We start from the raw sequence: 25675 nt of genomic DNA, 5'->3' as shown, positions 1-25675 counted from the left end.
CGAGCAAGGAGGCCTACAAATCTGACTGATGTCTTGAGCTGTTGCTTCAATATATCCAGATAATTTTCCTACCTCATGATGCCATCTATTTTGTGAAGTGCACCAGTCCCTTCTGCAGCAAAGCACCCCCACAACATGATGTTGGGATGGTGTTCTTCGACTTGCAAGCATCCCCCTTTTCCCTCCAAACATAATGATGGTCATTATGTCCAAACAGTTTTGTTTCATGAGACCAGAGGCCATTTCTCCAAAAAGTACAATCTTTGTCCCCATGTACAGTCGCAAACCATAGTCTGGCTTTTTTATGGTGGTTTTGGAGCAGTGGCTTCTTCCTTGCTGAGCGGCCTTTCGGGTTATGTCGATATAAGACTCGTTTTACTGTAGTTTTACTATAGATACATTTATACCTGTTTCCTCCAGCATCTTCACAAGGTCCTTTGCTGTTGTTCTGGGATGGATTTGCACTATTCGCACCTAAGTACATTCATCTCTAGGAGACAGAACAGACAGAACAGATGAACGTGGTACCTTCAGGCATTTGGAAATTGCTCCCAAGGATGAACCAGACATGTGGAGGTCTACAATTGTTTTCTGAGGTTCTGGCTGATTTATTTTCATTTTCCCATAATGTCAAGCAAAGAGGCACTGAGTTTGAAGGTAGGCCTTGAATTACATCCACAGGTACACCTCCAATTGACTCAAAATATTTAATTAGCCTATCAGAAGCTTCTAAAGCCATGACATAATTTTCTGGAATTTTCCAAGCTGTTTAAAGGCACAGTCAACTTAGTGTATGAAAACTTCTGACCCACTGGAATTGTGATACAGTGAATTATAAATGAAATAATCTGAATGTAAACCATTGTTAGAAAAATGACTTGTGTCATGCACAAAGTAGATGTCCTAACCGACTTGCCAAAACTATAGTTTGTTAACAAGACATTTGTGGAGTGGTTGAAAAACAAGTTTTAATGTATGTAAACCTCTGACTTCAAATGTACATTTAAAACAAGAAAAATGTAACTAAAAGGTTCTGTACTTATTCAATGCTAAGAAAAAACCCCATAGAAAGACCTATTATTCTATGCCTACTTGTATCTTTTATGTTTTCATATATATTACATTTACATTCAGCAGCATCTAGGCTATCAGTACACATAGAGTATCAGTAAATATCAATACATACACACCAAATATTTAGGTCAAATAGTGGAGCGACATTGTGATGTGAGGTGTTGCTTTATCTTCCACAAGATATAGTCCAGATACAAATCAAGCCAGCTGGTCGGTCGTTCTATTGGTTCGTTTGCCAGAAATGCGACGAGTCAGTCTTTTTGTTCTGTATCTATGGACGCGATCCAGTCATTCATTCTAAATGTTCCAATGCCGTACTGGCTGGCAACGTCCTTATCCGGTAGCCAACTACGTGTAATTTACAGTCACGTCAAACAGTACAGGAAGAATAACGACAGTAGCTGCCTTTGTTTAAGTTGTTTTCTAGTGACATTTATTTGGATACATCCATACAATGAGCTAATGAGGCATGATTCCGTCTGGCATAGAAAATGTGGTCTCTCGTTAGGACATTGTTGGTCAGAGGAGCTAGCCAACAACACAAAGAAATGTCCATTGGAAAAAGGTACAACGAAACTTCAAACTGAAGCTGGAAAGACTGCAAACTAGCTGCACTGTGTTTCGTTTTACCTTTTTCCAATTGACATTTCTTTGTATGTATCCATAAAAATGATGTCAGCTGCCTCTCTCTCTCTCATTCCGGCTCCCGACCCTTACACGTTCATTACTATGGGACAGTTGGAGATCAAATTTGAATATTGAAACAATGTTGCAAATGTCGGAGAGACAGACAGCATGATTTATATCAGATAGAACATAGTCGGTGGTAATTTGAGGAATAGACATTGGCTTGAATGTGCTTTTAACTAATCAGTATTCAGGATTAGACCCACCCATTATATAATACTGTACATTTCCTTGAATACATTCTGGATTTTGGGACTGTGAAAAGGCCCCTGGTGACATGTCTGGTAGGGTAAGTGTGTGTGTCAGTACGGTGTGTAAATTGACTATGTAAACAATTTGGAGTTTTCAACACATTAATGTTTCTTATAAAAACATTAAGTGATGCAGTCAGTCTCTACTCTATTTTTAGCCAAGAGAGACTGTCATGCATAGTTTTGATATTCACCCTCTGATTAAAGTGAAGAGAAACAGGTGCCACTCTGTTCTGGGTCAGCTACAGGTCCTTCTTACTAGGTCCTTTGCAGCACCTGACCACATGACTGGGCAATAATCAAGATAAGATAAAACTAGAGACTGGGCAGTTCCACAGTAACGGATTTACACTTTGACTCTGATTTTTTGCTTTAAAATGTATGCCAAAAAAAAACATTGATTTCACAGTCTAACAAATCATACAACACAAGGACTGCGTTGAACAATTTACACAGAACATTTCACAAAAACACATTTACTGGAAGGACGTTGCATGATGGTCCCAATGGAATGTTCTTTGGGGAACGTTCTTCTAGTTTCTCCCCAAATATGTTTTTAGGATGTTCTTGGGACGTTGTGTCATGGTCCCTTGGAGGTATTGTCTAGTTCCCAGTTTGCCCAGGGGACATCCACAAGGAAGTTTTTAGGACGTTCTTGGGATGTTGTGTCATGGTCCCCTGAAGCTCCCCTGATTGTCCCAGTTGTCCAAAACCATTATAAGTAAAGTAACATAATGATATCAGGGTTTTAAGGTAAGTGGTACTCTGTTCAGCTAAAATACTGTAAAAATCTTTATTCAATGACAATATGATTACATTTGACATGATCAATTAGTACAGACTTTTAAATATGATCTCACCTGGGATTAGAACTCACAACCTCTGGATTTGGGGTATACTGTATGAATAAACATACACAATGTACATTGCCTTCGGAAAGAATTCAGACCCCTTGACTTTTTCAAAATTTTGTTACATTACAGCCTTATTCTAAAAATGATGAAATAAAAAATTTTCCCAAGCAATCTACACACAATACCAAATAATGACAAAGGTATAACTGGTTTTTAGAATTAGTTTGCAAATTCCTTATTTAAATAAGTATTCAGACCCCTTGTATCTTGTTTCTATTGATCATCCTTGAGATGTTTCTACAACTTGATTGAAGTTCACCTGTGGTAAATTAAATTTATTGGACATAATTTGGAAAAGCACACACCTGTCTATATAAGGTCTCACAGTTGACAGTGCATGTCAGAGCAAAAACCAAGACATGAGGTTGAAGGAATTGTCCGTAGAGCTCCACGACAGGATTGTGTCAAGAAACAAATCTGGGGAAGGATACCAAAATATTTATGCAGCATTGAAGGTCCCCAAGAATACAGTGGACTCCATCATTCTTCAATGGAAGACGTTTGGAACCACCAAGACTCTTCCTAGAGCTGGCTGCCCGGCAAAACTGAGCAATCGGGGAGAAGGGCCCAAGAACCCGATGGTCACTCTGACAGAGCTCTAGAGTTCCTCAGTGGAGATGGGAGAACCTTCCAGAAGAACAACCATCTCTGCAGACTCAACTAATCAGGCCTTTATGGTAGAGTGGCCAGACAGAAGCCACTCCTCAGGAAAAGCAACGTGACAACCGGCTTGGAGTTTGCCAAAAGAAGAAGACTTCAGGCCATGAGAAAAAATATTCTCTGGTCTGATGAAATCACGATTGAACTCTTTGGCTTGAATGCCAAGTGTCACATTTGGAGGAAACCTGGCACCATCCCTACGGTGAAGCATGGTGGTGGCAGTATCATGCTGTGGGGATTTTTTTCAGTGTCAGGGACTGGGAGACTAGTCAGGATCGAGGGAAAGATGAACGGAGCAAAGTACAGAGAGAACCTTGATGAAAACCTGCTCCAGAGTGCTCAGGACCTCAGACTGGAGCAAAGGTTCACCTTCCAAAAGGACAACAACCCTAAGCACACAGCCAAGACAATGCAGGAGTGACTTCGGGACAAGTCTCTGATTGTCCTTGAGTGGCCCAGACAGAGACCGGACTTGAACCCGATTGAGCATCTCTGGAGAGACCTGAAAATAGCTTTGCAGTGATGCTCCCCATCGAACCTGACAGAGCTTGAGAGGATCTACAGAGAAGAATGGGAGAAACTCCACAAATACATTATGCTATCCAAACCATAATTCAATTCCTGGATGAAGCTTTAAAAGAGATTCTTGAATTCGTGGAGAGGTTCAATTGAGCTATTTATAGAGACTGTAGCAGTGTGGGAGTTTTGATCATGTGAAGCAATGAGATCCATCTTTTGGTCTTTGAAAACAAATCACATATGAGAATGTAGAAAGAGGAGGCAATCTTACCTTTATGGAATCATTCTTTTATTTATTGTGATAAAAAATAATACTTCCATAAAGGAAGATGGCCTCTTTTTCTGTTCTCATATGTGATTTGTTTTCAAAGACCAAAAGATGGATCTCGTTGCTTCACATTATCAGTTTCGGTTCCAAACTGTCTCTTAAATTTCCTTGTCTAGGTGGAAGCCCTTACATCTGAATAAACACAGATAAATCCCACACCATTTAAAGAGGTTGGAATCAATTCAAGGTCTTTTATTACGGGGCAATGATATATGTGCAACATCTTGTCTGCGTTTACACAGGCACCTCAATTCTGAGCGTTTTTTAAAATTAATTCGTGTTTTGACCAATTACATCAGATCTTTTCACATCAGAATTGGGCTGCCTCTGTTAACATATCCCTTGTGACAAACTAATACAGTGAATAAAAAAAAGCAATTATTTATTGAACAAAATAAACGCTTGGACCATAAAATGAGTTTTAGATTACAAGCATATTTTCTCAGACTATAACAGATTCCTAGACATGCATCTTTTAACCGTTTGGGTAGGTCCGTTTTTGTGCCAACCATGGAACTAGACCCTCTGTGATTTGGTTAGATAACGAGGTAGACTGTTGAAAAGTTAAATTATGTATTTTCCTAATAAGAGAGTGCCCTTGGCCAGTGACCCTGGTCTGCAGCTTGAAGAATGGATGTTCATTTAATCTTTCCTGCTCTAACCTCTCTCACCTGGCAGACACCTCTGCTCTGAGCTGTGGCGCTCTGTAAGGGCTTCCACGCTCCTCTCTGTAATCAGTGCTATAGGTTGCAATGCTGGCTCTCTTTATTGTCATGCCCACGTGGAGACAAATTGCTCAGTCTATTCTTCCTCCTTCCCTAGAGTAGTGCATTTAAAAACGGTCCTTTTTCCATCCTTCTATTCTCTACTCCTAAGGGCACGCCAGGTATATATGTCTAGTATGCTGTGGACCGTTAAGGATGTTCTATGGGGTTTGATGGCCCCAAGGGTTGTTTTTGTGCATGGGCTTTACTCCTTTCTCTGTTTCTTACATCCATAACTCACTACTCAACTTTTAGATTATCTTCTTAATTTTTTATTCTGATACTCCAATGATTTCATTAAGTGCGGGCACCAGCTACTATGTAACTGTCTTTTTTTTTCTCCTCACATTTCTTTTCTTCAAAATCTAAAATGTATTCTAAGTGTGCTCTCATTGCATGGCACATACATTTTGAACACTAAATAACGACAGAAATCCTTTGCATATCCACTTCCTCGGGTGTCATGTGTCATGACTGTCCTGATCAGGTCAGGTTACAGGAGACCGCAATCCTACAGATTATTTCTCAACCCCAACAGAGGAGGAGAGATCTAGGGGTCTGAAGATGTGGGGGTTTTATGACCCCTCACACCCCTGGTAAATCTCAGGCCACAGACAAATTCCTTTGTCCTGTTACTATGGAGAACCAGACTCAGAACATTAAACATGAACTAAAGGGACTTTGGAACCTTGGTTTTCGTCAGCCACAATGGTGGTCATGACGATAGATGGAATATGAAAATTATGTCATTTTTGTTGTGTTATTAAAGGTTAATAGATGACGTTATTATGAAAACATTGTAACGTGAAGAGTTTTCCTAGTATATGTTTGATGTTTATACATTGTACGTTGTGTGGAAAATGTCGAAATCAAAGGGAATGTTTTGGTAAAGATGAAATGTTAAGTTGTCTAAAATCAGATTTGAGAAAAACCTAGATCTTGCTCTTAACTGGGTACGCCCAGAGAATTGCCCTAAAGGCGGTTACGCCCACTTCTGACCCAAGGGTATAAAACCTGTGAGTAATGAATTTACAGACAAGACTACGTGACCCAAGCTGCAGCCAAGGTCTAAAAAGTCAAGTTTGAAGACAAATAAATATTTTTTCGACCCATGCTACGGATGAGTAGCTGTGTCTAAGCGGGTGAATTCAAGTCGAACCACCTAGCCTCCATCTCCCATCGAATCGTGGTATCTACACTGTTTCATTCCAACACTGTGAGCTCTGAGCTACAGAGCTGTCTGTCCTCAGAAGACCCCTTCCAGAGCAAGGGTGAGGGAACAGACTCCTAAGCCAAAAGGACACTGACATCGGGAGGATGATCAGAGAGGTGCGCTGGAGAAGTGCGTCATCGAGCAGCCTGAACGGTTCACGCAGAGAATCCTCGGAGGTCCTCCCCACGTAATTACATCATTATATTCTGACCCACAAGAGCGGCAGTTTGGGGCAAAGGCTAGGGTTAGAATAAGCATAGCTGACAATGTCACCCAAATGTATATTTCTCTCGTGTACTTTCTCTTTTTTATGTCTTTGAAATCATCATTTTGGGTAACACGCGCCATAGTGTGTTGGCCCGTTATACTAAGTTCTAATCAATAGCCTATAATGTGTTTTGTCTATGTGTATCTTTAATCATCCTTTTAGCTTTTTAGTAAATAAATATTCAACTAAGATTGGTGTGGTACGAACTCATTGGTGAGACCCGGGTCCGTGCAGATTCACGGACTATACGATGTTCAGAACGAGATTGTAGAGGTAACTGGTTAATTAGCGGCTGTTGTAAAATCGATATTCTGATATTCTTAATTTGGGAAATAGAAACTCAATAAAAACTAGTTTTCCCATGGTGCCCCAGGTTAATGAGCTTGATTCAGTTAATCACGCAATTAGAAACTTGTAATCATTTGATGAGCAACAGTCGTCACATTAACTAATACAACGTCATGACACATGTTAATGAGAATCCACCATTAACCAGATGGAACGTTATACGAACATTGGTCACACAGTATTTGGATAGTCCATCTGTAGATTCTGAAGTTACGGTTAGGGTACATTTTAGAATAAGTGTTAGGGTAAGGGTTGAGGTTAGAGTTAGGGTAAGGGTTGAGGTTGGAGTTAGGGTAAGGTTTGAGGTTGGAGTTAGGGTAAGGTTTGAGGTTAGGTTCGATAGATAGATAGATAGATAGATAGATAGATAGATAGATAGATAGATAGATAGATAGATAGATAGATAGATAGATAGATAGATAGATAGATAGATAGATAGATAGATAGATAGATAGATAGATAGATAGATAGATAGATAGATAGATAGATAGATAGATAGATAGATAGATAGATAGATAGATAGATAGATAGATAGATAGATGAAATGTTACTGATAGTCTGTAGAGGGTCTACAGATGGACTATACAAATAAAGTGTTTCCCAAACATATCACACCCTAACAACCCCACTTAGATGGACTGGTCAGAATGTACATAAAGCACAAACACATTAAGCAAATGGCACATTTCTCATGCGTTTACACAGCAGCCGTGCATGGCGTCAGTTCTATGTTCTTATCGCTTTCTTATGGAAAATTTGTTCACACCTAGGGGGGGTTATTCAACACTGTAAATATTCAACCATGATTCACTAATATTGTCACTTGTTATTCTTTATAGGACTTCTCCCAGAAATCCATTCAGCTTTTCTTCCTTGGACTAACAGGATGCTCAAGGCATGAATCAATTGCTATTACATTGCCAAATGGCTCTGGAGAGACACACTATGTCTACATTTCCTCTGCTATTTGGGTGGTTTAGACAGAATTGTGGGAACCTGTGGAAGATATTGAGTTTGCTACTTACTGACCCAGGCTAATACATTGAGCTGCTAGGAAGTCATTATAGAGTAGAAGTCCATTATGGTATCCTGTCCATTAAAGTGAAATGGCCAATGTCTGGGTTTGGAATAATGTGAGAGCATGATACAATGTGGAATTATTGTCAAATGCCTTCAGTATATTTATTGAACGTCTCTCACAAGCTAGAAGTCATGTCTACCTGGGGATTGAGCTGTTTTGTCAATGCTACAAAAGGAAACATTAACTTGAGCCTCCAAATGCAGAGCTGCAAAGACCAAGTACAACTGAAAACAAATCAACTACAACTGTACACACATACTTTATGCAAATAAAGTACACACATAATTTATGCAAATCAGTAGCTTTTTTGCTTTGATTTACTAAGCTTTTCTAAATATTGCTTTTTCATTGTCATTATATTGAGAACAAAGGATGGCTGGATGGAACATGCGAAAAAGCTGAATAACACTATATAACCCTGAGGCTCCAAAACCCATATATTTCAAGAACGTTGTGAAAATCGCTGCTTTTGCAGATGCTACAACTGGTTTTGTGTGTGATGCCTTGGTAAGTAGAAATTGGCTACCAAGACTTCAGAGAACCCACTACAATGTTCTGAATAATTTATTCGCCCAGAATGCAAAGCTTTATCAAGTTCCCCTCTGCTCGGTCTGTGTATAATAATAAAGAAAGGTCTCTCTCGCTTACCCCTTCTCTCCTCAGCCATGTGCAGATAGCATACATATGCTTCCCTACCCTCCTAGACAATAACCAGGAGACACATATTCAGCAGGCACTAAGACAGGACTGTAGCCTAGTCCTGGTTCCATTCAGACGTGCTCTAAAACATGCCAATCATTCAGAATATTGACTGTTAAATACGTTTTTGGGGATCCTTACACAACACCAAGCATGCTACAGTTACTGAACGTGTGGCTTTTTAAGACTGGAGTGACAGAGGCACAGTGTCACTGAGGAAAGTACTTTCTAAATATTTGTCCTGGTCATCTTAGTGGATACTAAAGGTTGTAGTATGTTGAGAATGGTTGGCAGTGACAGCCATTCAACAGTGTTGATGATCAAAACCGATCATCTGATTGCTGCACAAGAATGACTGCTTTCTTCTGTTCTGCTGAAAAATAGATCATGTTGCATCCTTGTTTGGGAGATGGTGCTGACAGTCCCACGGTCTCCGGGCCCATCCCTTTGAGACACAAGCAACACACAAAGCACATTCCTCTGCAATGAAGAATTGTTATGTTCAACACAACAGCTGAGAGGGACATGAAAAGACGTTTCACAGTCGCTCGCCGGCTATTCGCTTTTGAAATCAGTTAATTATCTGCAGATCGAGGGGATCAACATCTCACAAAAAGAGCAGATTCCTGTTCATATGCTGCCAGAAAACAAAGACTTGTTTTAATTGTGTTTTGGCGAGGTTGTGGTGTGATGTGGAGTGTTACAGGGAGAGCTCCTCTTCACAAGATGAAAATATTTAAAGCTCACCTACCATCCCACACACCTGAGAACTCCTGTCTTTTATCAATCATATTCTCTTTACACACTGAAATGTAATGTTGAGTTTTTGTGATCGACTTGGGTTGAGATCAATCCCATTTACTTTAACTGTATGGTACGTACCTGGATTTTGCTGCGGTTTGGTTTTTGTCAGAGCGGCTGGTCGGGGGACCGAAAAATAATCATAATAATTTGTACACCACAAATTGACCACGAGTAAGCCCAAAAAGAGATTGCATTTGAAAATAACATAATCATGTCATACCTTGATTACATGGAGACACAATCACATATGTCTCCCTTTTTATTTGTGGGAATACTTGGGAACATACTGTATTTTCTAAATGAAAATAAATCACAATCGCCTGTTGCCGACCCCTGCTGTATGTGGTGGCCCTAAGGAGCAAAATACTGTACATATTTTGACCAAACCGAAATTTGGAACATGGTGTTCCATTTTGGAACAAAGTGTGCACCCATTCCCTCATACGCCAAACTACTGCAATCTTATTTTTTTTAAACCCTCCAACTTTCAACACTTCACTGAATACTAAACCCACTCCATAGACTGTCACACCCTGATCTGTTACACCTGTCTTTGTGCTTGTCTCCACCCCCTCCAGGTGTCACCCATCCGCCCCATTATCCCCTGTGTATTTATACCTGTTCTCTGTTTGTCTGTTGCCAGTTTGTCTCATCTTGTCAAATCAAATCAAATGTTATTGGTCACCTACACATGGTCAGCAGATATTAATACAAGAGGAGCGAAATGCTTGTGCTTCTAGTTCCGGCAGTGAAGTAATATCTAACAATTAATCTAACAGTTCCCCAACAACTACCTAATACACACAAATCTAAAGGGATGAATAAGAATATGTACATATAAATATATGGATGAGCGATAGGCAAGGTGCAATAGATGGTATAAGGTACAGTATATATATATATGAGATGGGTAATGTAAGATATGTTAACATTTTTAAAGTGGCATTGTTTAAAGTGACTAGTGATCCATTTATTAAAGTGGCCAGTGATTTGAGTTTCTATGTAGGCAGCAGCCTCTCTGAGTTAGTGATTACTGTTTAGCAGTCTGATGGCCTTGAGACAGAAGCTGTTTTCCAGTCTCTCGCTCCCAGCTTTGATGCACCTGTGCTGACCTCGACTTCTGGATGGTAGCGGGGTGAACAGGCAGTGGGTCGGGTGGTTGTTGTCCTTGATGATCTTCTTGGCCTTCCTGTGACATTGTGCGCTGTAAATTGCCCCCGGTGATGTGTTTTGCAGAGTGCACCACCCTCTGGGTAGCCTTGCGGTTGAGGGTGGTGCAGTTGCTGTACCAGGCGGTGATACAACCCGACAGGATGCTCTCATTGTGCATCTGTAAAGGTTTGTCAGGGTTTTAGGTGACAAGCTAAATTTCTTCAGCCTCCTGAGGTTGAAGAGACGCTGTTAAGCCTTCTTCACCATGCTGTCTGTGTGGGTGGACCTTTTCAGTGTGTCTGTATGCCAAGGGACTTAAAACTTTCCACCTTCTCCACTACTGTCCCGGCGATGCGAATAGGGGGGTGCTCCCTCTGCTGTTTCCTGAAGTCCGCAATCTCCTTTGTTTTGTTGACGTTGAGTGAGCGGTTGTTTTCCTGTTACCATACTCCAAGTGCCCTCACTTCTTCCCTGTAAGCTGTCTCGTCATTGTTGGTAATCAAGCCCACTATTGCTATCTCGTCTGCAAACTTGATGATTGAGTTGGACGCGTGCATGGCCACACAGTCATGGGTGAACAGAGAGTACCAGAGGGGGCTGAGCACCCAGGGCCTCCAGCTTAATGATGGGCTTGGAGGGTACTATGGTGTTAAATGCTGATGTCAACAGCATTCTTACATAGGTATTCTTCTTGTCCAGATGGGATAGGGCAGTGTGCCGTGTGATGGCGATTGCATCGTCTGTGGACCTATATGCAATATGTACCTATAATACCTATATGCGGTATGCAAACTGAAGTGGGTCTAGGGTGGCAGGTAAGGTGGAGATAAGATCATTGACTGGTCTCTCAAAGCACTTCATGATGACAGAAGTGAGTGCTATGGGGCGGTAGTCATTTAGTTCAGTTATCTTTGCCTTCTTGGGTACAGGAACAATGGTGGCCATCTTGAAGCATGTGGGGACAGCAGACTGGGATAGGGAGCAATTGATTATGTCTGTAAACACACCAGCCAGCTGGTCTGCGCATGCTCTGAGGACGCGGCTAGGGATGCTGTCTGGGCCAGCAGCATTGCGAAGGTTAACACGTATAAATGTCTTACTCACGTCGGAGAAAGAGGGGGGGGGGGTGTGCAGGCCTTGTTAGCGGGCTGCAACGGTGGCTCTGTATTATCCTCAATGTGGGCAAAGAAGGTGTTTAGTTTGTTTGGAAGCAAGATGTCGGTGTCCGTGACGTGGCTGTTTTTGTTTTTGTAGCCCGTGATTTCCTGTAGACCCTGCCACATATGTTGTCAGGTCTTACCAGCGTGCTTTCCCATCTTCCTGTTTGTCAAGTTCTGTTTCCTAGTTTTTCCCGGTTCTGATAATTCTGCCTGCCCTGACCCCGAGCCTGCCTGCCGTCCTGTACCTGCCTGACTCTGATTTGATCACGAACTTCTGACCGTCCTCGACCTGTCCTTTGCCTGCCCTGTGTTATTAATAAATTATCTGAGAACTGTACTATAGGGGCGGCAGGTAGCCTAGTGGTTAGAGCTGACAAGGTAAAAATCTGTCATTCTGCCTGCCCCTGAACAAAGCAGTTAACCCACTGTTCCTAGGCTGTCATTGTAGATAAGAATTTGTTCTTAACTGACTTGCCTAGTTTAACAAACTATCTGCATCCCATATCTGCATCATGTTGTGATAAGTCTTCAATTTAGTTACTCTCATTATGAATATTTGATAAAAATCTCCTCACAACTCAAGAAGAAATCCAACCAACAGGTCATTGTACAGAATGCATTTTTTTATTCGATGTAATTGTACATTTCCAAAATTCCTTTTCTTGTATCCAAAGACTGTAACGTAATTCGTCCTCCTCTGACAAAGAGTAGTCAAGATCGGACCAATGCGCAGCGTGGTATGTGTCCATGTTAATATTTAATAAATCAACTGAACACTGAATAAGAAAACAAGTGAAAGAATGAAAACGACAACGAAACAGTCTTGTCTGGTGAAGACACAAAACAGAAAATAATCACCCACAAAACACAGGTGGTAAAAGGTTACCTAAGTATGATTCTCAATCAGAGACAACGAACGACATCTGCCTCTGATTGAGAACCATACCAGGCCAAACACATAACCACAACATAGATTTAAAAAAACACCCACCCCAATTCACACCCTGACCAAACTAAAACAAAGACATAACAAAGAAACTAAGGTCAGAACGTGACAAAGACGTGTTAAATGCCAGGTCGCAATTGTAAATGAGAACTTGTTCTCAACTTGCCTACCTGGTTAAATAAAGGTAAAATAAATAAATAAATAAATAAAATGAAGTTTTATTCATAAAATCATACACCAGTGGAGAATTATCACAACACAATCCACACTTTTGTGCTTATCTTTTTTTTGCAAATCTTTTTTGGGTAATTATTTCAGCTTTGACATTTTCACAATAACAGATTAAATTATCTGCAATAATTTATATAGCAACATGCACACGTTCTGGACCTTTTTTTAATCAAAACAACACAAAACAACAATCGTTGTTTATACAGTTGAAGTCGGAAGTTTACATACACCTTAGCCAAATACATTTAAACTCAGTTTTTACAATTCCTGACATTTAATCAAAATAAAAATTTCCTGTTTTAGATCAGTTAGGGTCACCACTCTATTTTAAGAATGTGAAATGTCAGAAAAATAGCAGAGAGTGACTTATTTCAGCTCTTATTTATTTCATCACATTCCCAGTGGGTCAGAAGTTTACATACACTCAATTAGTATTTGGTAGTATCGTCTTTAAATTGTTAAATTTTCGGGTAGCCTTCCGGAATAAGTAGGGTGAATTTTGGCCCATTCCTCCTGACAGAGCTGGTGTAACTGAGTCAGGTTTGTCGGCCTCCTTTCTCAATAGGATTGAGGTCATTTAACATGTGATTTTTGATGGCTTTGTGATGGCCACTCCAATACCTTGACTTTGTTGTCCTTAAGCCATTTTACCACAGCTTTGGTTGTATGCTTAGGGTCATTGCCCATTGACCCATTTGCAACTAAGCTTTAAGTTCCTGTCTGATGTCTTGAGATATTGCTTCAATATATCCACATAATATTTCCACCCTCATGATGCCATCTATTTTGTGAAGTGCACCAGTCCCTCCTGCAGCAAAGCAACCCCACAACATGACGCTGCCACCCCGTGCTTCATGGTTGGGATGGTGTTCTTCGGCTTGCAAGCCTCCGCATTTTTCCTCCAAACATAACGGTGGTCATTATGGCCAAACAGTTCTTTTTTTGTTTCATCAGACCAGAGGACATTTCTCCAAAAAGTACAATCTTTGTCCCCATGTACAGTTGCAAACCGTAGTAACTTTTTTATGGTGGTTTTGGAGCAGTGGCTTCTTCCTTGCTGAGCTGCCATTCAGGTTATGTCGATATAAGACTTGTTTTACTGTGGATATGGATAATTTTGTACCTGTTACCTCCAGCATCTTCACAAGGTCCTTTGCTGTTGTTCTGGGATTGATTTGCACTTTTCGCACCATAGTACGTTCATCTCTAGGAGACAGTATGTGTCTCCTTCCTGAGCGGTATGACGGCTGTGTGGTCCCATGGTGTCTATACTTGCGTATTATTGTTTATACAGATGAACATGGTGCCTTCAGGTGTTTGGAAATTGCTCACAAGTATGGACCAGACTTGTGGAGGTCTACAATTGTTTTTCTGAGGTCTTGGCTGATTTATTTTAATTTTCCCATGATGTCAAGCAAAGAGGCACTGAGTTTGAAGGTAGGCCTTGAAATACATCCACAGGTACACCTCCAATTGACTCAAATTATGTCAATTAGCCTGTCAGAAGCTTCTAAAGCTTCCATGACTGATTTTCTGGAATTTTCCAAGCTGTTTATAGGCACAGTCAACTTAGTGTATGTAAACTTCTGACACACTGGAATTGTGATACAGTGAATTATACTTGAAATAATCTGTCTGTAAACAATTGTTGGAAAAACTACTTGTGTCATGCACAGAGTAGATGTCCTAACCAACTTGCCAAAACTATAGTTTGTTAACAAGAAACAAGTTTTATTGACTCCAACCTAAATGTATGTAAACTTCAGACTTCAACTGTATGTCCTGGTCTATCGTGGCTGCTTCCTTCTATTGTGATTTTCTTCATGGATCACACATTGAAAAGGACTTGTAATAAGAACAAAATTACAGGACTTGCATTCACTTACAAGGGCTCTGTAACTGGGTATAACTATCTAGAAAACAAAGGAGTCAGACAGAATGCTCTAACTGAAATAGTAAATCACACACTTTAATCTCCCTCTCTCTCTCGGAATACATATATTTTTAATGTAAAACAGATCCATACTTATTTGCATTCATATCAACATTGATTAATCAGACTGTAGCATAGAAGTTATACAGTTCTGAATATTATTTTTATTTTTGGGGATGGACTGACAAGGCTCTGTATCTGATCATTAATGAATTATTCAACTATATTCAAATAAAATGATCTCTGATGTATGATCTATGATTTATCCATGTGGCTATATAGTGTCTGTGCATTTGGTGAATATGTACAGCTTTATCTTTTACAAATATCTTCTTGTTATGTACAATATAATTCACCCAACATTGGGTGAACTCCAATCTACATTTGAAGGCCACCGTGTGTCTTTTATTCTACTATGCTCTTTTTCAGAACTTGTAAACAAGTATTTACTTAAGACTGACTTTTTTTGTACTGGGTGTTAGTAAGGTGATAGTAAACCATATGAGATTATGGATAATGGTGTTTAAAAAAAAAAGAACAAACTGCACTCAAATCAGTTCAGTGACTCCAGTTGTAACCAATATGTACAGTATTCAGTACTATGAACACACAATGAAAATGATTCCATATTTACACATCTGAAAAATGGGCAGTATTTGCTATTGCATCTCCATCATACAACCATCTTTGTTCAGTGTTTAACATGCTGAGTAATCCTCTTTATAGGCTCTGCTGTTGTGGATGTAATACAAAACCACACTGCAGGCTTTCCTTTAACAGGGCTACTGATGTGAGTCAACCATGTGTGTTCATGTTTCATACATGCTGGCTTTGTTCACTGCTTTACTGTGAGGTTTTTGTTCACTGCATCATCGGTTATATTTAGCTATGCACAGGCCAATTTGAGACACCTCCCACTATGATTCTATAGGTATAATGAAAATAACGACAATAACATCAGTCTACTGTACTACTTAGACTATCAATCATTTCTCACAGGGATGAGAATGCATTTACACCTTGTTGATGGATGTCATTATTTACATATGCAATATGCAGGTTGACGTATGTTGTCATGAATCTTGCCCTGGAGGCAGAACTGAATGGTTTCTGCATAAAGGGCCTGCTGCAAAGTCAAAATTGGCTATATCATAAAAATTCATGAAAACAAACATGAGCTTTTGGTCTTAATTTAAGGTCTAGGATTAGGCATTACAGTTAGCAGTGTGGCTCAATTTAGGGTTATGATTAGGTTCAAAATCAGATTTCATGACTTTGTGGCCATGTCAGCTAGTGACCACTCTGCAGAGCTGCCTCCAGGGAAAGATTCTTGACAATAAATGCACACCTGCATAAAATATAATACATTTTTGGGTTACTTAGAATTTAATATCTTTGTATGATAAGTTATATGTAGCTATCCTTTTATACAGATGTAATTGACAAGATAAAATACTTTGGAATGAAAAATAAATATTATGAAATACAGTATGTAGGTAAAATAAATCATATATGAATGACTGAATAAATAAACGGGGACAACCATTTTGTGAGAGTTTTAACTGCCAAGTTTAACTGCCACTGATGAACTTAATAGTAGTCCAAATGCATGGCTTGTACATGGGCATTATTTATGAAAACAACAATTTCTTGTATAGCAAATCAACAACTATATTTTAGATTTGTGCTGGGTATTTCATTACAATTTATCGATCCCTACATAGTGATTCTGGAACATACATACAATGGGCAGTGCAGGGGCAACTAAAACTATTTTAATAAATAGTCGTATACATGGGTATTATTTTCTTTACAATTGTGCTTTGAAAATGTGATTGTATCCAAGACCTATGTCATTGAACGTTCTATGAGCAGATGTATTGAACATTTTTCAGGATATCCATAACATCCTAATATTGATTTATTTCTTAATTCCATTCTTTTACTTTTAGAGATGTGTGTTGTCACGACTTCCGCTGAAGTTGGTGCCTCTCCTTGTTTGGGCGTCGTTCGGCGGTCGTCGTCACCGGCTTTCTAGCTGCCACCGATCCATGTTTCTTTTTTCCATCTGTTATGTCTTGAGTGTACACACCTGGTTCCCATTAAGTTATTATTATTTCCCTATTTAACCCTCTGGTTCCCATTATGTTTTGTGCGTGAATATTCCTGTTTGTGTTTTGGGTTTGTTATCCCTGCGTGGATTATTTTGTCTGATTTATTATAAGTACGTTATTTTACTCAGTTCTGTGTCCTGCGCGTGACTCCGTCCTCACCTCGGTACAACTGACATATGACATGTGTACTGTTGGGAATTGTTAGATCCTACTGCACTGTTGGAGCTAGGAACACAAGCATTTCGCTACACCCACAATAACATCTGCTAAATATGTCTATGTGACCAATAAAATTAGATTTGATAGATCCAATTCCTTTCACATCATAGTGCTTTATACAAACAGACAAAGTCAAGTATAAAGTGTGGACTTTATAACTAGTGGACATTAATGTATGCTTAACTGTTGACATGCTGTTTAAATATATATATATTTTTTCAGGTTTAAGAAACAAGAGCATCATCACCAGAGCTTTGACCTTTGAAGCCAGGGCTAGAGTGGAAGAATATCTAATAGAGTTGTCATTCAATAAGGGTGCTGAAGTGAGTGTACCACATCTGATATACAGCAAGTGCTCATTAGCTCAACATCATCTTGTATAGCTTGCTGATGCACATCATGTGCCTATTGCAACCATCAAAAAGTGCCAGATTATCGCCATCTGATCTCTCGTTAAAACATCAATATGTGCTAAAGTCATCCGCACAGCTGACCTCAATTGCAACCAACATTGGCCAGCGATTTACTGCTCCCTAACGTTGATGTCAATATTATCTTTTAGTCAACATTTTTGCCCTCTGGTTGGTATTATCGTTGGAAAAATGTAGTTCTATTTTATGAGCAGACTAAGGCCGATGTCTCTATTTGACAATCATTTCATAAAACTGAAATCAAGTATTTCCTTGTTTACCACGGCAAATCTACTGTGGAAATGTACTCGACATGCTGTATGAATGGAAAAATAATGTTGATAGTATAGCCTACTCTTATTATTTTATTTGTTTCCAACTGATGTAATCCATTGAAAACGACCATCTTTAAAATAAAATTGTCTGATATGGTAATTTCAAAATCGGGGGAAAGAATATCCCTGAAAAGTATTTAAGTAAATCGTGATTGAGTTATATAATCAATGTTTATTGAAATGTTTGAATGAAATATAGGCCTACTACTTCTATATTCTTATACTCAAATAAGTATTTTTACATTCATCAGCCTTACACGGAACCCAAACCCGCTGCACGTGTGCGCCATCGTGCGCCACAGTGCATACATTTATTTTGTCCCCCTACACCAAACGCAAGCTTGCACTTGCTAGCGAATTTGTCCCATTTAGCTAGCTTGCTTTTGCTAGCTAAATTGTCCTGGGATACAAACATTGAGTTGTTATTTTACCTGAAATGCACAAGGTCCTCTACTCGGACAATTAATCCACGCATAAAACGGTCAACCGAATCGTTTCTAGTCATCTCTCCTCCTTCCAGGCTTTTTCATTTTTGAACTTATATGGTGATTCCGGCAACACAGTTCGTCTTTCAATCACCCGCATGGGTATAACCAATGAGGAGATGGCACGTGGGTACCCGCTTCTATAAACCAATGAGGAGATGGGAGAGGCAGGACTTGCAGCGCGATCTGCGTCAGAAATGTAAAGGAGTTCAATTTTATCCCTTGGCAACGCAGACGCTCGTTGACGGGACGCGAGCGGTGTGGTCAGCCTATTACGGTTTCCGATGCTCCTAATCATTTGCAAGAACAGAATCTGGACCAGCTGTCTGGTATCTTAATCACGGTAACAACGAGAGATCAACTGAACTTCTGGTTTGTCCTTTTTTTTCATTGCAATCAAGCTTAGTTTAGCCCGCAGGTGCATGTCATCTCCCGTTAGTAGCGTTTTAAGAAATCCAGTGGTAATCTGCAGGAGTGCGTTAATAAAGGGTAGGAAGCATTACTCACCAATGTAAAAACACAGTGTGATCAAATACTTACTTGTAGTCACGATCTGGTTACCTATAAATACAAACATAGTTATGTGTTTGGGTTATAACGTATTTATTAACTTATTTCCGGATATCTTCTAAACTACCCACAATGCACTATTTCTCAACGTCATATGGAGAATTTACTCTGTCTTGCCGAGTTTGTATGCTAGTTCATTAGCTAGCTTATGCTGGCTAATGTTAGCCACACCTCATGGCTTCACTGATTTTGTGGCTGTGTTATCTAGAGGGAACCTGTTAGCACTGCAGGCTCTGGTGCCTTCTTGCCATGGGCTCAAAACCAAAAAATGTAAAATTATACCTGCTTTCTCTAATTGTGTAACTATAGTACCTCATCTATTTTCATTTCTTTTTTGGCATGTTCTCTGTGAAGTAGACAACTGGAGTTTTGTAACTTTTTTCACCTTGTCCTAGTGCTCTGACATCTGACATCTGGAATCAATCTATTTTTTATTTTCCTTGCTATAGTTATTGGATTTTTCCTGTCTCTTACCATCAATCAGTAAGTCTCTGCTCTTTTGATCTGCGGTTTTAGTTGTGTTGTGTTAGTTGTGTTCCAACTGGTCTCCGGTAGTTGAGCTCTAGCTTACTGACCATAACTGTGCTGGTTAGCTAGGCTGGCTAGGCTAATAGCTAACATAATTGGTTAAATAGCAAATGTTAGCTGGCTGTATATCTTGCTGGCTAAGATAACTGCATATACCTAACAATCTTTGATATTTTGTTAGATGGCATTATGTATTTCCAAAACTTTGGTTTACTTTAATGTAGCTGTAAACTGGGTATTGATAGCAACTGACTGACTCATTCAGTGCTAACGTAATGTTAGCAGGCTGGTAGGGCTAACATTAGCTGGCTAGTTGGCTAGCAACCTAGCAAGTTGATTTGTATCAATAAATTCATAAAGTATTTGCTTGTAAATTTGGTGAAAATGTCATTGAAACCAGTAGTCATGAGTGCAAACGATTTGGTTTCAGTTTAAGTTTTACATTTGAAGTTATTTCTGTTGGAGATATAGGAACTAGGCTGTCTTGCCGGGTCCACCATATTACATCACACCCTGGAAAACATTTTCTAACATGGCATTGGCATGCTTCAGAATTCTGATCGGTTTTATATAATACCTCGAAAAATTGAAACGTGAGCTATTGATGTGCATGTTAATGCAAATCCATATGTTACATGTGTTTACATTAATGCTGCCTACCCTTTAAGTTCTGCTGGTTCGTTGCAAGAGAGACCATAGATCTATTTTTCAGTTAGCATTGAACGTTTTAGCAGCTAGTGTAACGGATGTGAAACGGCTAGCTTAGTTAGCGGTGCGCGCTAAATAGCGTTTCAATCAGTGACGTCACTTGCTCTGAGACCTTGAAGTAGTAGTTCCCCTTGCTCTGCAAGAGCCGCGGCTTTTGTGGAGCGATGGGTAACGGTGCTTCGGTGGGTGACTGTTGTTGATGTGTGCAGAGGGTCCCTGGTTCGCGCCCGGGTATGGGCGAGGGGACGGTCTAAAGTTATACTGTTACACTAGCTGTATGGAACTGAAGTGTACTACATTAGCAATTAAATATACATTGCAGTCCATATATATATATATATATATATATATATATATATATATTTTTTTTTACCTTTATTTAACTAGGCAAGTCAGTTAAGAACAAATTCTTATTTTTTATGATGGCCTAGTAACAGTGGATTAACAGTGGATTAACTGACAGATTTGTACCTTGTCAGCTCGGGGATTCAAACTTGCAACCTTTCGGTAACTAGCCCAACGCTCTAACCACAAGGCTACCCTGCCGCAAATGTACATCTCATGATCAGAAAATAAGATTTGCCAAGTGTGTTAGTTGTGTAACAGGAGGACTTGGACTCACTGTCATCCTGTGTCATCAGTCATAATCTTAAATGTAATATTCCCAAAATAATTACATTATTCTGGAAATTATTAGCGCATGTCTGTGCTTACTGCTTTGTTACATGTACTTTGATCCTCACCAAGGCATGTAAGGATACAGAAAACAAACAATATTTAGATGTGGTATTCAGTGAAAACAAGAGCAGTGTATACTCATCAATAACCTACAAGTCTCATCAATATCTGCAGGGATGTCATCAACCATGTCTATTACCCTTGTCCATGTACCCCAGCACCTAATAATCATTATCTATTGACCACAATGGCAACAACTACGATAGAAAACATCAATCTGTCATGGGATGTTCAGCAATGCTATCCTGTCTGTTCTCCTGTGCACTCATGTCACACATTCATTGTTGAAATAAGCCCCTGATCTATCTGTGTGTGTGTGTGTGTGTGTGTGTGTGAACACCTACTGTAACTGTAGTTAACCTTTTGGGGAAAGAACTTGCACAGGACTACTCCCTCTTTTCAGTCATTGGTGTTTCTTTGTGTTTGACTTCAATCTCATTAAAACAAACCCATCCTTCATCACCCCTTAAGGAACACCTTCATCTGTATCCCTTCCCATTTCCATCTGAAAGCTGTTTTGATATACAGTATCTTTCGGTGTTTTTCAAATTCCCCAACTGAAAAAAAGCCCATACTTCCTCTGGAGTTGCCTGCGTTCCTGAAAGTGTTGAAATCAAAGAAGCTATTCATCCCCTCCGCTCTGGCAGCAGGTATTTTTAGAAAGTGCATTATCGGGACAGCATGAATCATTTATCATTCTGATACACACGTATCTTCGATTTCTGTGCAATCTGCTTGCAAAAATCAGCAGTGTGTGTAGAACAATCTCTCACACACCAATTGTGCTCTTTAGTGCTTTCAAAAGATTGTGGATAAAACTGTGCAGTAAGATATACCCTTTGAGCGTACAGGAAGCAGTTGGTGAGGAAAGATGTCTTTTGTTCATTGCCATTATTCCATTGAGATCAGTCATCCAGAACCTAAAGCATAAGAAATACAGTAGACACTGAGGCAGTGGCGATGAGCATCAATACATACATACATACATACATACATACATACATACATACATACATACATACAGTTGCGGCCAAATATATTGGCACCCGTGGACCTTTCTTAAATAATTCTAAAATAAGTTGTGGATTTTCAACACAAACAGAACCAATTTTTATGTTTACCAAACTTATGTTTACAATTTTAATTGTGAAAATAAAGACAAATGGCATGGACAAAATGATTGGCACCCTGGAGCTAGTACTTGGTTGCAAAGTCTTTGATCAAGAAAGCTGCAGACAAACACTTCCTGTACCGTCATTGAGCTTGCTGCAACTTTCTCTTGGCAATTTGGCCCACTTTTCAGAAGCACAACCTTCAATGGGGACCCAGTTTGGACACTGGGTTGAACATTGGACTCCAAATCACCTGATCATCTGAAGATTTATTGATTCCTTGCGCACAACAAGGACTCTAGTATTAGAGGCAGGAAAGGAACCCCACAGCATTATCAAACTTCCCCCATATTTGATTGTAGGGGAGGGCCTTTCATTGAATTTTTCATTTTGTCATCAGTAAACACAGCGCTCATCTGTTTTGCTAAAGCTCAAATTTTGTTTCATTGGTCCACAGAACATTTTCCCCAGGATTTAGGCTTGTTTCGTAGTTATTTTGAGAAGTTCAACAGGCTTTTTTGCGTCTCCTTCAGCAGTGGGGTCTTCCTATGTTTACCAATGACTAAATGAAGCATTTAAAGAAAAGAACACCCTCCTTACAATCAATCATGGGGCAGGTTCGATAATGCTGTGGGTTACTTTGCTGCCTCTGGGGACCTTGAATGTATGCAAGACATTGTGAAATCAGCAGATGGAGTACAAAGTTCAACCCAGTGTCCAAATATTTTGAAGTAGAAAGGTGCAGAAAGCCCATTGATGGCTACAATAAGCATTTGTTGGCAGCTATCTTGGCCAAAGGGTGTGCAACGAAGTAGTAGCTCAAGGGTGCCAATAAATGTACATTTAAATTGTAAGTTAATTAACTTAAGTTCTCCAATGTTGAAAACCCAATAACAAGGTGTGGAGAAATAGGGAATTATTCAAGTAAAGTGGAAGGGTGCCAATACATATATACACACATACAGTTAGCTAAACAGTCATGGTTTTATGCTTGTTTTTTTGCTGTCTCTGTGATGCCTAAGTGTTTTAACTGGATCCCTCTCAGAGACGGTACTTCCTCAGTAGATCTGCCTGCCACATGTACTTCCTCTCCGGGAAGCGCTCGGGGATCTTGATCTTGCGGAAGTCCTGGATGCACTTCTCCAGCTCCTCCTCAATGGTCATCTTCTCCTTGGCCGGCCTCTTCTTGCAGGTGCTGGTATCTCGGGAGCTGGCAGTGAGTGTTCGGAGGAGATCACTCTTCCTGCGCTGCTCTGACTGCTGCAGCATCTGCACCGGGCCCTTCTTCAGCGGCCGGTCCAGGGTCTGGACATGGACGTGGGACTGCTGGCTCACCGGCCCACAGATAACGGTGCCGTGGGGTGAGCTGGCCTCTGACTGGCTCTCGGAGCTTGAGGTGGAGAGCTCGTTGAAGGAGGTGCCGCTCTCGCCCTCTCCCTTGTGGTTCTTGCAGCAGCAGTCGCAGGGCGGGGAAGACCATCGAGAGGTGCCACCTGGAACACAGAGGGAATAGACGGTCAGACAGGGTCTAACAACACAATAACACAGTCAGTTTGGCATTTCCCCATGTTTAAACAAATACACACCACAAAACAAGTAAAGTACTCTCTGACACAATAGAGTGAAGTTGCAGTCACAATAGATGGTCTATGAACTGTGTTGCTTGAATCCTCTGATGTGTTTGAACCAAACAGCGCATTCACCTACCCCAGACTGGATAGTGCTTTGTAAACTTCCTTTGACATTCGGCTATTGTTAACATGCAACTTTGTGTGTGCTTAAACGGTAAAATGTTTCTTTCTCTCAAGGAAAATTATGTTATGTAACAAATTGCTATGCATAGGCTGGTTGCAGAAGAACAGCATTCTCAGCTGTAGCGTTTAGGGCCAAGGACAAGAATGCATTGAGAAATCACATCTCATAGAGCTGTAAACCTAGGCTTATTTATTTTTCATGGTTACTTGTTAAATAATTTAATAAAGAGGGATCTATTGCCTATGAATTTATTTCCCATTTAGCAAGAAGGCATTGCCTCTTGAAACACGTTTGCTTTGCATACATTTTCTTTTCATGAAGTTTCAATGCCACAGTTTCCTTGTATGTAAAGCACAACATTTTACATCAATAAATAGTATGTACTTACAAATATCCAATTTAGATTAAAACAATCTATAACTCTACAGTGGGCTAAATTGATTTACTTATTAGCATTGCACAAATCTATTTATCCTCCCTGTATTCTCTCTGTACCCTTGACTTTAGACAAGACCCACCATGAATCATGCAGAGTAGGGTACAAATCTACAATATACAGTAAATAGTCATATAAATATAATATTATTTGCATTAACAATCAGATTTCAGTGAAGCTCTGATGTCGTTTTCCAACACTCGGTGTCATCTATCAGTGTCATCTATGCTGCACACAGTGCGGCACACAGTCAAGTACTACCGCTGTGAAATCAGCCTGCCATCAAAGATTGTGACATAAATGGAGCAAACTCAGTCACAGCCACTCCACCAGCTACCCAGGAAATCTATGGCTGCCTCCCAATAGTGCACTCTAAAGGGAATACGGTGTCATTTGGGACCCAGCCTATAATTACCACTACCATCCCAATACAACTTTCCCTACTCAGTGGAGTACTGTGAATACTGGGCCGACAACTGACATGGGGGACGGGGTCCATCTTTTGTGTTTATGTACCAGGGAAGGAAACAGAATTCATTTGTGTCACTCAGCATGAAAAGGGACATTTGATTGATGAGCTGGTGCCTCATAAAATAATTGGTGTTCTGAAAACTGGGCCCTGACTGTACAGACGGATAAATCTGTCACTAGGCAATTTATTTGGTCCAAATAAAATGAGCAGGATACTCCAAAGCAGTGTTGATGGTGCGTATTAGACTTGGTTGTGGGGACAGTAGTTTGGATCTGTACTGCTATTATTTCTCTCCTATCTGCCAGGTAAATACCCTGATGTTGACAGATACCTTCTACACCTTATATTTAAGACACATCGCATGGTTCTACATACTCCACATTCACATCTGTAATTATCACATGTATGTCTATGATGAGTGTTTACAATGGTAATGAGTGACAACCTGAGATATATTACAGTCTTTTGCGTGATAATGATCTGTACTGAATCTACACTTAAAGGTAAAGACAGAATCATAACATTCCCAGATGTTTCCGCTCGATACACCATTCACTTCCAGTCCCAGGAGTTTAGTTGAAAGCAGATTAGTGACTCGGACTCTGACTGCTCTATTCAATTCAGAAACCACTGGAACTGATAATTTAATTATTTGTTATAGCTTCCCCTGAGGGCTACAATAAGATGTAGTGTGGAGTTATTATTATATCTGACAAAACAACCTGCAATCCATTATCCACGGCTAATTGTGGGGGAAATAA

At 40.0% G+C, this 25675-nt stretch overlaps 1 protein-coding gene across 1 annotated transcript in view; it reads right to left on the bottom strand.

Annotated features, from left to right (window-relative positions):
• Positions 1 to 16620: 16620 nt before the first annotated feature.
• Positions 16621 to 25675, bottom strand: part of LOC109892173 (BTB/POZ domain-containing protein KCTD16-like) — a 92236-nt gene continuing 83181 nt past the window's right edge. The window contains exon 2 of the mRNA XM_020484611.2: positions 16621 to 23744. Within this exon, the coding sequence (XP_020340200.1) occupies positions 23293 to 23744 (452 nt within the window). The 3' untranslated portion in view covers positions 16621 to 23292. The remainder of the gene's footprint in view (positions 23745 to 25675) is intronic.

Source organism: Oncorhynchus kisutch, linkage group LG6 (assembly GCF_002021735.2).
Source record: "Oncorhynchus kisutch isolate 150728-3 linkage group LG6, Okis_V2, whole genome shotgun sequence".
Classification (NCBI taxonomy): domain Eukaryota; kingdom Metazoa; phylum Chordata; class Actinopteri; order Salmoniformes; family Salmonidae; genus Oncorhynchus; species Oncorhynchus kisutch.
The sequence above is the reverse complement of the archived record's forward strand: the minus strand, read 5'-3'. Positions and strand labels throughout refer to the sequence as shown.